Source organism: Naegleria fowleri (assembly GCF_008403515.1).
Source record: "Naegleria fowleri strain ATCC 30894 chromosome Unknown tig29, whole genome shotgun sequence".
In the NCBI taxonomy this organism is placed as follows: Eukaryota; Heterolobosea; class Eutetramitea; order Acrasida; family Naegleriidae; genus Naegleria; species Naegleria fowleri.
Genome location: NW_025407961.1, coordinates 225,665 through 239,914, shown reverse-complemented (window position 1 = coordinate 239,914; position 14,250 = coordinate 225,665). Strand labels below are relative to the sequence as shown.

At 36.9% G+C, this 14,250-nt stretch overlaps 8 protein-coding genes across 8 annotated transcripts; 3 read left to right on the top strand and 5 right to left on the bottom strand.

Annotated features, from left to right (window-relative positions):
* Positions 1 to 50: 50 nt before the first annotated feature.
* FDP41_002334 (uncharacterized protein) lies at positions 51 to 3,266 on the bottom strand (the record flags this gene model as incomplete). Its single annotated transcript, XM_044705517.1, has 2 exons — positions 51 to 2,901; positions 3,013 to 3,266. 2 exons carry the CDS (start codon positions 3,264 to 3,266, stop codon positions 51 to 53), a joined length of 3,105 nt encoding a protein of 1,034 aa, XP_044563227.1.
* A 402-nt stretch (positions 3,267 to 3,668) lies between these two features.
* On the top strand, positions 3,669 to 4,421 carry FDP41_002333 (uncharacterized protein; the record flags this gene model as incomplete). The annotated part of the gene is made up of 3 exons (XM_044705516.1): positions 3,669 to 3,770; positions 3,878 to 3,962; positions 4,090 to 4,421. The coding sequence occupies 3 exons, from the start codon at positions 3,669 to 3,671 to the stop codon at positions 4,419 to 4,421; spliced, it is 519 nt and encodes a 172-aa protein (XP_044563226.1).
* Positions 4,422 to 4,576: 155 nt separating this feature from the next.
* On the top strand, positions 4,577 to 5,584 carry FDP41_002332 (uncharacterized protein; the record flags this gene model as incomplete). The annotated part of the gene is made up of 1 exon (XM_044705515.1): positions 4,577 to 5,584. The coding sequence occupies one exon, from the start codon at positions 4,577 to 4,579 to the stop codon at positions 5,582 to 5,584; it is 1,008 nt and encodes a 335-aa protein (XP_044563225.1).
* Positions 5,585 to 6,404: 820 nt separating this feature from the next.
* Positions 6,405 to 6,776, bottom strand: FDP41_002331 (uncharacterized protein; the record flags this gene model as incomplete). Its single annotated transcript, XM_044705514.1, has 2 exons — positions 6,405 to 6,543; positions 6,682 to 6,776. 2 exons carry the CDS (start codon positions 6,774 to 6,776, stop codon positions 6,405 to 6,407), a joined length of 234 nt encoding a protein of 77 aa, XP_044563224.1.
* A 282-nt stretch (positions 6,777 to 7,058) lies between these two features.
* FDP41_002330 (uncharacterized protein) lies at positions 7,059 to 9,355 on the top strand (the record flags this gene model as incomplete). Its single annotated transcript, XM_044705513.1, has 7 exons — positions 7,059 to 7,189; positions 7,308 to 7,442; positions 7,502 to 7,626; positions 7,706 to 7,863; positions 7,932 to 8,361; positions 8,428 to 8,569; positions 8,620 to 9,355. 7 exons carry the CDS (start codon positions 7,059 to 7,061, stop codon positions 9,353 to 9,355), a joined length of 1,857 nt encoding a protein of 618 aa, XP_044563223.1.
* Positions 9,356 to 9,404: 49 nt separating this feature from the next.
* FDP41_002329 (uncharacterized protein) lies at positions 9,405 to 10,622 on the bottom strand (the record flags this gene model as incomplete). Its single annotated transcript, XM_044705511.1, has 1 exon — positions 9,405 to 10,622. The coding sequence occupies one exon, from the start codon at positions 10,620 to 10,622 to the stop codon at positions 9,405 to 9,407; it is 1,218 nt and encodes a 405-aa protein (XP_044563222.1).
* A 290-nt stretch (positions 10,623 to 10,912) lies between these two features.
* On the bottom strand, positions 10,913 to 12,307 carry FDP41_002328 (uncharacterized protein; the record flags this gene model as incomplete). The annotated part of the gene is made up of 1 exon (XM_044705510.1): positions 10,913 to 12,307. One exon carries the CDS (start codon positions 12,305 to 12,307, stop codon positions 10,913 to 10,915), a length of 1,395 nt encoding a protein of 464 aa, XP_044563221.1.
* A 279-nt stretch (positions 12,308 to 12,586) lies between these two features.
* FDP41_002327 (uncharacterized protein) lies at positions 12,587 to 14,127 on the bottom strand (the record flags this gene model as incomplete). The annotated part of the gene is made up of 4 exons (XM_044705509.1): positions 12,587 to 13,168; positions 13,276 to 13,338; positions 13,492 to 13,670; positions 13,800 to 14,127. The coding sequence occupies 4 exons, from the start codon at positions 14,125 to 14,127 to the stop codon at positions 12,587 to 12,589; spliced, it is 1,152 nt and encodes a 383-aa protein (XP_044563220.1).
* Positions 14,128 to 14,250: the final 123 nt, after the last annotated feature.

Below are 14,250 nucleotides of genomic sequence, written 5' to 3'. Positions count from 1 at the left end.
AGGAAACAAAAGTGTAAATGGAGTTGGTGATTTATACAATTTGACAACTCTTATTTCTTCTTCTTGTTTTTCTTTGGTTTATGATAGTCTTCTTCATCGTCACTTATATCAGCATCACGTGCTCGTTTTTGAGCATCTTCTTCCATGGCTTCATTTTCCAATTCTTCCCATGTTGGAGCATCTTCCTCCTCTTCAGCACTAAAGTCGTCATCTTCGTCATCGTCAGAGTCAATATACATTTCTTCATCTTCTTCATCGTCTTCCTGCTCCTCTTCTCCAGAAGATGGTTCGTATTCATCTTCATGTTCACCCTCCTCCTCATCAGTTTCTGCTTCTTCTCCACTCATCATCAAGAATGAATTCCAACCAGCTTCACCGTATGGATCCCAATTAGGTTCCTCTCGAATGGTTTTAAGGATTGGACCCCACTTCAATGATTGGGCTCCTTCAAAGTATAGAACATTGCTGTCAGTGAGCCAATCTTTGATCGATTCCAACTTCTCAATAGGTATGGATGTAATAGTGTAATAGGTGGTGAGATCTTTCATAATAAATACGAGATCAAAGTTCTTTAAACCAAATTTGATTCTTTCAAAGTGAGCAATTTCAACTTCATCCATAGTTAACACAAAGAATGGACTTTCTGATAAGGAAACCAAGCAATTCACAGTTGGTACAAGGTTCACATTCGATCGACCAGTAGAAGGTACACCTGAGAATTCCAAATTACGGAATGGAATTTCAAATTCAATTCCTGATTTTTCTTCAACCTTTTTAACAAAACTTGCAAACTCCTTATTCAATTTGATCTTCAACAAGCGTTCTCTTTCTTCCTCTTCAATGGCCTCTCTTTCAGAAACAGCTTGTCGTCTGTGTCTACCAACCAGGTGATCAAATTCTTCAATAACTTCTGTGAAGAATTGAACATCTTGATAGGACTTTTTACCAATCATGACAGGATGCTTGAGATGGAAATGGATTAGAACAATGATATCATTCTTTGCTTCTTGGAAAAAGGCATGCTTAATGTTCGAATACATAATATCAATTTTAGCACCCTTATTACTTGAGAACCTCAAACCATTTTCATGAGCTTCAATCACACCTACTTGTTTTTTACCAGGTGGTCTCATGAAAATATCGGCAAGTCTTGGTGCTTTTTGTCCCTTACTCACTAATTTCAATTTGGGTTGTTCAACTTCCTTATTCTTTTCATTGAATTCTCGGTCTCGTTCTTCTTGGCCAATTTGCTTTCTCAACTCTAAAATTTCTCTCATGGCACTCTCCAATCTCTTCGAATCTTTAGCACGATAGGAGACTTCTTTGATAAACACGTGATCCTTAAATTTCTTGGCTGGTTCATAGACTTTTCCAAAGTTTTGTTTTGTGTTGTTAAAGTTAATTCTGAGATGAACATATTCCCCTTCATCGGTCTTGCTGACGTTCTTAATAGAAGCAATGTGGAATGGAACATGTGCGCCATTAATTGGCAACAAGACAGTGTGATTTCTCTTGTCAACCACAATTTGATTACTAGGTAAAGCAATATTCTTTGGTACAACGCCCTTGTAGCTGAAAAGGTCTCCATTAGCAAACTTTTCATCGATAGATTGCTTCTTCTTTCGTGCGCTTGTACTCGATGAACCTTCATTTCCAGCATATTCTTCTCTCTTCTTTTGAAGTAATGCTAATTGTCTCTTTCTTCTCTCTTCTTCTGTGATGACAGATGAGTCAGTGGCTTCATTGCTGCCTCTGACTAAACCACTGGCAATAGCTGCTCCACGCTTTTGACGTTGTCCAAACTTTTCGTCAATGTCCTCTGGTTCGACTTCTTCAACTTCATCTTCATCCTGAATAGAATATGAGACTTGGCTGTATTCAATTTTAACACGTGTTAAGATTTGGCATTCTTCATGGAATTCAACGTCCTTGACAGCATTCTTTTCATTCACATAATCATCAGTGGACACGACTATGGTATCAGCAATGTACATTGTGTATGGAGGATTATTAGGTTCTGGCACATTTTCTAAACCTAGTTGAAGGACAAACGTCATGTTATTAGTTATCTCTGTGTTATTGCCCTCAGCAATTTCCAATGTAGAAGAACAAGGTTGCAATCCAATGCCAAAACCAACTTTTGAGGAGAAGTAAGGAACCAATTCAGGTTTCTTCTTTCTCAAAAATTCTCTGGCAGAAATATAAATGCTGTCCAAAGTTGCACCAACTCTAATCTTCTTCTTGACAAGGAAATCATAAACAGAGTACAAAATTTCATAGTCCATTTCCTTTTCTCTACTTGCATCAATAAAATAAGTTCTTGCTACGAAAGAACAATATGATTTGTATCTCAATCCAAACATCAAAATAATATTGTCAAACTTGAGAATATGGTCATCAGATTTCACATTGCCGTCGTTAAAGTCAAGCTTGAGATTATATCCGCCTCCTGATTGAATAATTGGGTTGAAAGCCAAAGACAAGTCCATATCTCCAGCAGCTCTGGTCACTACGCCTTCGATCTTCTTAGCAAAGTCAATATGTGTAATTTCTTTTCCTTCATCGATAATACCTTCCATATCTGTGACAATTTTCTTAAACAGCTTAGAAGTATATTGGCATGATGGTTTGATGATTTGCACTTCTTCTGCTTCTTTGCTAGCAAGTAAATCCAGGAACGCAACTTTGATGTCGACTGTTTTATGTTTCTTCAATGTATCGGCATAATCTTTGTACAATGCTCCAGTATGCTTTTCTCCTTCAATCACACCAATCACAGTGTGTGCACCTAGTGAAAGAGAAGCAAAAAAGTCTGAGCTTGTTCGCTTCTTGTCTTTTTCCATAATTTTAATCTTGTCTGATGGATTAGGAAGGCCTTGCAAAATTTTGACTTTCTTTGGACTGTGATGATGCAATGAAAACATATTGAACAAATTAACATCATCATTTGTTAAAAACGAGTTAAATAACGTTATCGGATGAATTGCATCTTGATGAATTTGATGCACATACCTTGTGAAAAAGTGTACGGTTCTTGTCTTTGGTTCAAAGGATACAATTGTTTCGGTGAATTCATATCCAATCAACCACAACAATAATAATTTATGTAAAACATATTCACTCTTTTCATCTTCATTCACTCCGCCCATAAAAATTTGAAACACTGTGCTATTCTCATAGAGGGTATCCTTGTGTTTGTCGTAGTGATCAAACAACCGTGCAAGCCTTCTCTCGAAAGCAACCGCATCGATCTGAATATCGGACATGTGTATTTTTTTTCAATTTAAAAATTCCAAAAAATTTTGTTTGGCGGGTTTTTTTGAGATGCTTCACAAACCAGTTGAACCCTTTCAGTATTTAAGTGTTATCCACAGTATTTGAGATTATCTGCCTCTCTCCCAACTTGGCGCATTTGTGAAATTCAAATTTCAAGATCTTAAAATATGAAAAAGATAAAACAATGATTGTCGTGGAAGGTGACAGAAATTACACTTTTTCGAAAGCGTCTCTATTGCGTTCCATTATGCAAAATGCTTAACGATCGTTACTCTCGAATGTTCTGTAATTGGTGGTCCCATCGATGATGATCGCCTTGAAGTGTGACCAATTACCACGTTGGTTGTCGGACTTCGACAACTCTTTCCGCCAAAAGAAAAACCACTTAAAAAATGGCTTCAGAAGTCCCATCCATCTTCTCTCGTCCTTTGCATTTGTTGTTCTTCTTCTATTTCCTGAGTCACATTCCAATCACGATTTTCATTGATGCTCAAGTAAGTGTATTCCTATAATGAACTATGAGAGATTCTGATCGAATGATCTTTATCAAACATCTTGCAATGAAATCCGATTCATGACTTTTTTGAACTCACTTTATTAGCCAATTCTTTCTCCCTATCTTCCACAATTATATCCTCCTTTCCTTCAACAAATTTTGAAAGAACAATGGATTGAACCCTATCAAGGTATGTACTAGTCATTCACAAATTGATTGAAAATGACAGCATGAATTTTTAATCCTCTTTCACGTGATGATTGAAATCTGTTGAAAAATGAAATATTTGTTGTTGCATCATTGGGTAAATTTTATAGACCTGCTCATGGCAAAGCTTCCTGTTTGGTTTGCTTCCTTTGGTGTCTGTGAAATCTTTGTTCAACTTCCATTCTTCTTTATTGCTCTCTATGCTTTTGTTGCTGGAAAGAATTGGATCCGTATTCCTGCCATTATCTATTCAGCTCACGTGATGACCACTCTTGTTCCAATTATGGCTGTATTTTTGTTTGATAAGGAGTATCTCAATCACAATGCATTCTTATTGGGCACTTATTCTGTTTACTTTATCATTCCATTGTTGCTTTTATTGAATATGGTTTTCTATGAAAAACCATTCGATTATTCTAAGGTAAAGACCAAGAATAACTAGATAAAGCTAAGGACATGATTGTGACTATTGCATGATCCCTCTGATGTATGCCAATAGTCAATTAAAATTTTTAGAAATTGTCTTTCAATATTGAGGTGGGAAATCAATTTGTCACACTGATGATGATCAGTATTTCATTTGCATTCATTATAAAAATGTCGCAAGTCAAAAACCAAGACAATGATAGTCCTCATCGTCAGCAACAAGAAGAAGAACCACAACAGCACGACCAGTTAGAAACCAACGTCGACCCAAAGGAACACCCGAAGCTAGTTTCCGAAGAGAAATTTCTCCTCAAAATTCGTTTCTCTCACTCTGGAGAAACACATTCAGTCCTACTCGTGAGAGGATCTTCCACCACACTTCAACAACTGATTCGCCTCATTATCGATCAATGCATTATGAAACATGAAAGCCTTCGGAATGAATACTCTCGGAAGCCATGCATTAGGCTTATTCATAATGGACGTTTATTGACTGGAGCAACACATTCAAATGCTCTTCCTCATCATCATGTCAATTTCGAGTTATTGCCCATCTCTGTGTTTCATATTGAAAATCATTCGTTTATTCATTGTACATTCTCCGAAAAGCAGAACCATTCATCATCATCTGCAACGAATAATATTTCTCTTCAAACACCTGTAGGAGCCTTCTATCAAGGCTTTGATGTCTTATTGAATGCAGGATTAGTACGAGAAGAAGTAAATGAAGTGAGAAGACAATTCTATGCCTCACGTAGTCACCTGATCGACATGCATCGGAGAGGACAACTCTCTCAGAATGACCTGTATCACATTGAGCAGGAATGGATGAATGAATCAACAACAACAACAACACCTTCATCGTCATTTCCAAACACCACCACCACCACCACAACAGGAATGAGTTCAACAACAACACGATCACTCACTCCTCAACAACAAGAACAACAACAACAATTACAGGAACAGCAACGCAATGATCGTGTCGGAAATGTCTATACGTTCTTTTTGGGAGTGTTGCTTGGCTTTTTCTTTGGAATTATCACTGTTGTGGCATTGTTGGAACGAAAGGCATTGTCAAAGAGACTTGTTCTTGGAATTCAGGTTGGTGTTGCCACGAATATTGCTGTTTCAGTATTCAGATATTATTATCCAAGTTTGTTGCCATACTTGCTGTGATTGAGCGTTCGAAAATTTCACACATAAATGCTTTCTACATTTCGATATCGTATCAAAATTTAACTTATGAAAATCGAATTGAAATAGATGTCACTAAACAAATACCTTTCTTCAATGAGATTGAAACTGAATGTCGAAAAATATTAGCTTTCGAATTTCCTTCTGCAGCTTTGAGATACTATTCCAATGCTTCTGGGTAATTGAATTCGTTGTGGTTGATGTCACCGCGTTGGAGTTGAGCTTGGACATGGCCTTTGTAAACCAATTTTTGGCAGTTGTAATGTTTTTTCCACACCATAGCCATTGAAATGTAATATTATTATCAGCTACAGATAACACTTGAACATGAGGCAATGAAGTAAGTAAGCATGACTTAATGACCAACAGGTCGCCATGACAATTGACCAAATAGAGGCTGGTCAATCTTGTGAAAAGTACATGTTTCAAGTAATGGACTTCATGAAACTCTTTGTTTGACTTGATTGAATTACAATTTTACTCTTTCACTTGAAATGACCTTTCTTGTTGTCTGTTAAGAGATCACCGTAAAGAGTCTCAATTGAAAACGCTTTATCATCGTCACTGCTTTGGCTTCTTTCTTCCTTTTCTTCCAATAAACTTTTCTCATGATGGTTACTGTCATCACTGTTGCTGTCGCTGTTGTAAGACAACATTTTTTTCAACGTTATTGACTCTTTAATGTTAGACAAACAATGAGACTGCAAGATTTCCTTCCTATTGAAGAAGGAGGGGTGTTTATTGGAAATATCAAAAGAATCTAGCGTAAATAATTAGATAATTAATAGGTGAAAAGAAAAATTTAGACATTGTGTACATCTTCTTGTTCTTCGTCCTTATCGGTAGTATTATATAACAACAATTTTTCAATGAGTTCTACATGAGTGAGTAACATTCTTCTGCAACAATATCTCTTCAATCCTAAAGTATTTAAAGCATCGCTGTTTAAAATTATCGTCATTATCATCATACCAAATATTATTCCGATCATAAAATTGGATAAACAAAATTAAATTCAATAATTCATCCTCTTCTTTAGCACACTCCTCTCCCAATTATTATCGAGCCAATATACTTACTTCTCAGGATACTCCGAGTTCAAAAGTTGGAGGTACTTGTCCCACTTGTTTCCGATAACTTTTCCACAAGTAAAGCAACGAACAGGTATGATCATTTTTTTTGAAGATGAAATTGGTGAATTTGTTAATGCGTTATTTGAAGAATATCCATCATTCGCACATTGGCTTGATGAGCACGAAGGTTCAAAGAGGATGATCTTTTGAAACGCATACCTAGATACTTTCTTTTGAAAGTCAGAAGCCTCTCTTTGAAGAGACTAATGGGATCATCTCAGATTTAAAAAATGCAAAGGCTTGAATTGACGAAAAAACTTTTCGCACGATCGTCATCCTCTTATTTGTGGATGATGTTGTTGTTTGTCGTGGTGGTGATGATGATGTCGGTAACTGTTGTTCAGCCGATAGAAGCTGCTGAAAGAGGGTGGTTTCAAGGTGCTTCCTATGTGGTTCCTCCAATTCCTCTACAGCAAGCTCCATATGCGGAATGGGCTCATCATCACTGGGTGTGGTAAGTGGTTTGTTGTTGTTGGCTATACATGATGATGGTCCATACTGAAATATTTCCTTTTTTAATGGTATCATGATTATGCCATCTTGGATGGCCTCATTGTCTTGTGTTTCTCTAGGATTGATCATACAAGAGAGAACCAACAAGTACTCCTTAATTTAGTGAATCGATATTTAGCATTGGATATTCCAGTGGGTGCTATTGATGTTGATTCCGAATGGAGTACAGGAATTAATAATTTTGTGGTCGACAAGTAAGTGATTAGAATGTGATGATGCTTTTGGTCCAATTCCAACATTGTTTCACCCAAAGAACTAAATTCCCAAACTTTTATCAATTTGTGAAACAACTGCACTCGATGAATGTAAAAGTCATTTGTTGGGCTACTTCTGTGGTGGATACAGACTCTCCAAATTATAATGATGGAAAACAAAAAGGTACAGTTAATTTGTTCATTGGATTTTTGGAATGGACTGAAAAACAACTGAAATGATATTGTAACTTTCAATATATCAGGGTTCTATTTGAATGATGGAGCAACAGTGAAATGGTGGCATGGAAGAGGAAGTTTTATCGATTACTCAAACCCAGATGCTGTGAATTGGTGGCACAAACAATTGGATAATGTGTTAATTTTGAATCAAACGGATCCAAAGGAAGGAATTGATGGATGGGTAGGTAACATGATTCATTTCAGTTCTTGCTTAATCTTGCTTAATTATTCTTTGTATATTCAAAAAAGAAATGTGATGGAACTGACCCATATGTCTATGAATTTATTTACATTTATGGTAAAAAAGGTCACATCTCAGAACGCGAATATGCTGACATGTATTATAGAGACTTTTTCTATTACACCAAACAAGTAAGAGGAGATGGTCTCATCATGGCTCGACCAGTAGATTCATATTTTGGAAAAATATTTCTGGACTTTGCCCCAAGGGATGTTGTTTTTAGTGGTTGGGTGGGAGATCAAGATCCAACATTCCAAGGTATGCAAGATGCTCTATTAAATATGTTCCACTCTGCATGGAATAAGTACGTCGGATTTGGAAGTGACATTGGTGGATATAGAGGCCCTCAGAAACGAGAGCTGGCTTTGTTTATTAGATGGTTCCAAATGGGAGCATTTAATAGTTTGATGGAAAATGGTGGAGATGGCCCTCATGAACGTATGTATTAAGGTTAAGATTTATGAAAAAGTTGAAATATTATTCATTTTTTTGAATGTACAACAGCTTGGAACTATGATGACGCTACAATCAATGTGACAAGTATTTACAGAAAATTTGTTCATATTCACTATGAACTTAATCCATTTCTTTACTCAACAGGTATAGCTGCCTACAACAACCATCAAAGCATTATGAACCCACTAGCGTAAGTGTTTCATGAACAATTAAGGGATCATTTACAACATTCATCTCCAGATCATGGACACTATTCACACCAGATACATGGACATACACATTGGGAAAGGATATTCTTGTGACACCAATGTTGAGCTCATCGCCATATGTTGTGGTTACATTCCCAACTGGCAAATGGATTGATTATTTCAATCACAACGTTGTATTTGACGCAAGTGGAGCAGAAGTATTCAATTACTCAACCTTTGAACAATTCCCAGTTTTCTACAGAGCAGGAAGTATCATTCCTCTTAACATCACTACAGATTATGCCAACACCTTTGGAACATCTAAAACCCATGGTGGATACCTTACACTTGCTATTCACTATCCTTCTGAAAATATGGAAGAGGAGCAAACCATTTACTCTCATGGAATTCATGTGAAGTATCAAAGAGATGATTCCTCTAGTGGAATGACTATTTCAATTACAGCTCCAAATAGTTTTAGAAGCGATTACAAGAATATGAAAATCATGTTAGACATCAGGGGATTACGATCAAGTAGTAAGAATGGTTTTAAGATTTCACAATTTTCGTTCTACGAACAAAAATATATTGATTTACCAAGATTTGACTCTGTTCAAGATTTTTCAAAGGCACACAAAGATGACGTTTTTGGAGGCTTCCTACAAAGTCCTGTGAGCACTTTTGAAAATATTGACAAAATTCACAATCAAAAGAGCACTATTGAACATGAACCTCTCTTAATTAAGATTCATGATGTTCTGAGAGGAGTTAAATTGATAATTCAATAACATTATTTCAAGAATATTATTGGAATTATTAGTCAAGGTATTTATTCATTTATTTGAGGATTGGTCTTGCATTGTATTCACTAATCAATCTTTCTATTCGTTTCAAATGTCCCACCTTTTTCACACCAATTTTTTCTCTAAGGTCATTCGATGTGAAATCTTTGATTTGTTCCATCCTTATTAATTTCATTTTTGAAAAAGTTTTCACATATTCTGACAATTCATTTTGATTCAAAATATCTTCAATCCGTGTGTTCACACCACAACCTCCTTCTTGTGAACTTAATTCAATGAGTTTGGCAATGATAAACGTTTTGAACTCTTCCGTCTTTTTAAAATGTGGCATAATTTCATTATTGAATTGTAACATAACCACGGTAGTAAGAGTGTTCAAACAGTTTTGAATTCGATCTCTTAGATCCTTCATGTCAACGCTGGCGTAAGGATATTGGAGTGGAGATTGCCATTCCATGGACGATTCATGATCTGAAAAATCTCCAACACTCGCTCGAAAAGTTCTTGAAATCACTGAAGAAGGTGAAGCAGGTGAAGTGAAGGACTTTGATGAAGAATTGGAGGCAGAACTCGTTATTGATAATCTCGGTCGTCTTGTATTATTGAGTCGATGAATATCGTTCATCACCTTTTGAATTTGTTCCCTTATTTGGGATGGTACGTTCATGCAATGTTCACTGTCCCAGTTTAAAAACTTGTTGAAAATGGCGTTCATTTCATCAAAGAGTAACCAATCGTTAGGTTTTAATGAAGAAGAAGAAGAAGATGGAGAAGAGGATAAAACATTGTTGGTATCGATCACAATGAAGGAATCGAACTCGTCGTCGAAATCAATGGATCGATCACGAGAGCAACTTTGTCTGTTCCGAATCATGATGTTGTTTTGTCGTTCTCTAAAATCTCTCCTCATTTCAAGAAAGGACAAGTATTCTTCATTCTTGCGTTGTCGAAGATAATCTCGAAGAATGTCAAGTGCCTCTGGATCTTGAAGTTCAATCAAAGATTCAATAGAATAGTATTGCTGAATTTTCTCTCGAATTGTTGAGGGCGTGCTGGAATGATCGCAGCAATCATCATTCACTTCATGATGAAACGAGTGAAGAAGTTGAAGGGAGACTTTGTTGGTTGCAATATGATCAAAACTGTTGTTTTTGGTGCGAAGAAATGAGTTGTTTTTTCCATTATTCGAAGAATTTTCCTTATTGCGAGCACTCTCTGTCTTTGTTTTAGAGAAACGTCGAAGAAAGATCATGTTCTTTTTTTAATGAAACCAAGCATGTGGCATCAAATCCATTGCACAAAATTGTTGTGGCAGTTTCATTCAAAAAACTTAAAAGTCAAACACTCACTTGTGATCACAAACATGTCAACCCTCAAAGAACACATCTGGATTTTGAACATCTAGAGATGGCTAAAAACAATGAAAAATGCGATAGGTTCAATATCGCGGTTTGAATTGGGCCTTACTATTTTTCTTCTGTTTCTAAAAATGTAATTTGACAAGTAGACAGTATTTTACATTTTGGGATCTGACACAATCATTCATTCTTTCTCCATATCTATCACCAGTTTTCCTACAGCTCTTTTTGATTCAAGAACAACATGTGCTTCCTTAATTTCATCAAACGAGTAAACAGTGAGGGGAAGATTTTCGACCATTATTGTCTGTTCCATATTCTTTGCATCACATGAAGCAATAGCTACTTGTTCAAGTAATAATTTGAAATATCTTTCATTAGTCGCTTCAAAGGAAGCCAACTGGAACACTGGATAAGAATAGGAAAGCCAAGATTTCATTTTCGTGCTCAACATCAAATAAGCCATTTTGAGGAGATTTGTGAAATTCAATGAGTCAATGCCGGGTGGATTCACAGTAGTGAAGAATGTTCGTTTCACGGATCCATTTGAAGTTACTACATTTGAATTCGACAAGTGACTACACACATCATCATAGTAATAATATCCACCATAACAATCCAAAACAAAGTCCACAAACTCCACCCCATGTTCCTTACGAAGCAGTTGACACACACTTGGCAATCTCGAATTTTCATCATCATTAACTTCTCCCTCGTCATGAATCGTCTGAGGTCCATGACGGGCACTTGTTTTCATGTAATCAATCACCACATTTGCTCCCAACTCTGAGACCACTCGTTCATTCTTTCCCGAACACACAGCAATGAGCTTATTGACTCGGAAGAATCGAGAGAGAAAGTTCTTGACAAACATGAGACTCATGCATCCAATTCCACCACTCGCTCCAATAATCATGATATTCAATTTGGGTTTATGTTGATCATCATCCTCTCGTTCTTGTTCTTCATTGGGTTTATGTTGATAATCATCATCATTGAACTGATTCCGATCATCATTCAGCAATTTCTGAGACTCTCTCTCAATGATTGGAGCCATCTCGGGATGTGTTCGAAAAGCCTCAATCATGGTCAAACCTGCTGTTGGGAAAGCACTTGCCTGTACATGAGAGAGTTCCTTTGGTTTCAACGTGCATTCACTTTCCTCAAAGACAGCAAATTCTGCAAACGTTCCCGAACGATTGCCACTCTGACAACCGACGATGGAATCACCTGGTTTGAATTTTAGCACCTTGGAACCTGTAGCAACCACTTGCCCAGATCCATCTTTGCCCAATACAGCCGGAAAACGTAATGGAAAGAGCAGTTTGGCACATCCGTTTCGAGTTTTATAATCTGCTGGATTGAGAGAAAAGGCTTTCAGATGAACCAAGAGTTGAGTGTCTGAAAGGAGAGGTGGAACAGGGAAGTCTTGTTTCAGAATGAAATCGGGATGATCGCAATAATTCTCAACAAGGTGAGCTCTCATGGTCCTTGGATAGGAGTGGTGTGGTTCATCAGAAGAGGATGATGAGGATGATTCATTGGTTTTGTTGTGGATGAGGGTTGGATGAGAAGCCATTGGTGATCGATCGGTGAGAGAGAGAGAATTGAAACTGTTTCAATGTAATCACAAGGGTTGAATGGGAGTAAACTTGAGGTGAAACGAATAGTGTCGAGAATGGACAACTTTGAGAGAAAGTATTCTAAACTGAAATACTTAGGTTGAGAATTGGCAAAGCTCTTTCTTTGTTTAAATTTTTTTACATTTTCCAATCAATTAAATCTTAAAAAGGAAGGTTCATCAGGATTGCAAGAATAATGATGATTTGTTGAACTTTTGACACACGTGTCCATCTCATCAGAAATCTTTTGGAAACTCAAAAAGTCGAACAGTGACACCTTTCACATCAAACACTCGATCCTTTGGATTGGATTCGTCATTTCCTAATTCAAAAGTGTAAAATTGCAACATTCGAGACAAGATGGTACATTCCTCAATGAGCGCAAATTTAAATCCAATGCATTTTCTGTTTCCAGCAGAGAATGGAATCCATGAAAAATCGTGTTGAATTTTCACTTGTTCTTCAGCATTCATTGGAAAACGTTCTGGAATGAATGATTCAGCATGTTCCCAATTATGTTCACTTCGATTGGCACAATAAATACTCACGAGCACTCCATAATCCTTTGGAATGACAAAATCACCCACTGGAGTGGTCTTTTTAGCAACTCGAACGACCTGAGTCACTGGTGGATGCAGTCTCGTCGATTCCATAATGACAGCATTCACATAATTCAATTGAGGATAATCCTCATAGTTTGGAGCACGAGCATGGACACCCTTTCCCAAGAGTGCATCCACCTCTTCTTTGGCACGTTGTTGAATTTCAGGACGTTTTGCTAATTCATAACATGTCCATTGAAGTGCAGTCGAAGTGGTCTAAAGTTTTCACAATTCACAATTTCAAAATAAGAATGCACACGCCATGACATTAAAAGAATGAATTCCAGAAAGATTAGTGACAAGATGCGACAATCCACACTCACCTCATGTCCTGCCAATGAAAAGATAAAGGCATCTGATTTCAACTCTTCATCATTCAATAGTCCCTTTTCATTCACATTGGCTTCCACAAGAACACTCAACAAGTCTTTTCGTTCATCTGAAGAAGAATCTTAAGTTTCAGACTGCGATGTGGAATCTCCTCTTTGGATGATTTCATTTCTTCTTTCACGAATAATTTCATCCAACTTGTCACTCACCACTTGATGTGCTTGTGTCACACCCATCCATTGAGACAAGTATGGAAGAGTCCATGAAAGAAATGAATTGTTCAATAAGAATCTTCTCAAAATAATGCCCTTTGTGAACATGAGTTCGAGAGCTTTTCTGAAATTTCGACCATCTTTACTGACTTGGTCAAAGATGGAAAAGTCCAAACCTGTAAGCAAGGATGTTTGTTAATTAAATGGAATGTTGTGTGTGCACATGTGGTGAAAATACATTTATGAATTCGTCATCATCATTAACACAATTTTGAAAAAAGAACTCAAATTTTTTGAAAACTTACCAAATCCAGCCTTACCCAAAACATCCAATGTAATATCTGAGAAATCTGAATTGGTATCAATGATGATACTCTTCGTCTTGGATGCTTCAATTTCCTTTTCCCATTTCATATTTCGAATCAAATCGACACTATTGGCTGCCACTGTGGACATGTATTCCAAATTCTTGGAAGCAAATGCACCTGAAGCGACACGATGATGATTCTTCCATGCCTCACTATTGGCATCTAAAATAGAAAGAATATTCTGACCAAAGATATTGAAAGCGTCATAGGTCGCCGATGGTTTGATAAAGTTATTTCCTTTCACAATGAGTAACTCTTTCAACATGTGTTTGTCAGAAAGAATGATTGCATTTCGATTCATCAAGGAAACTCGAACAGTCTTTGTTTTAGGATCTCCCTTCTCACGTATTAATTTGTGAATGGTTTGATGAGATCCGAAATAGACATA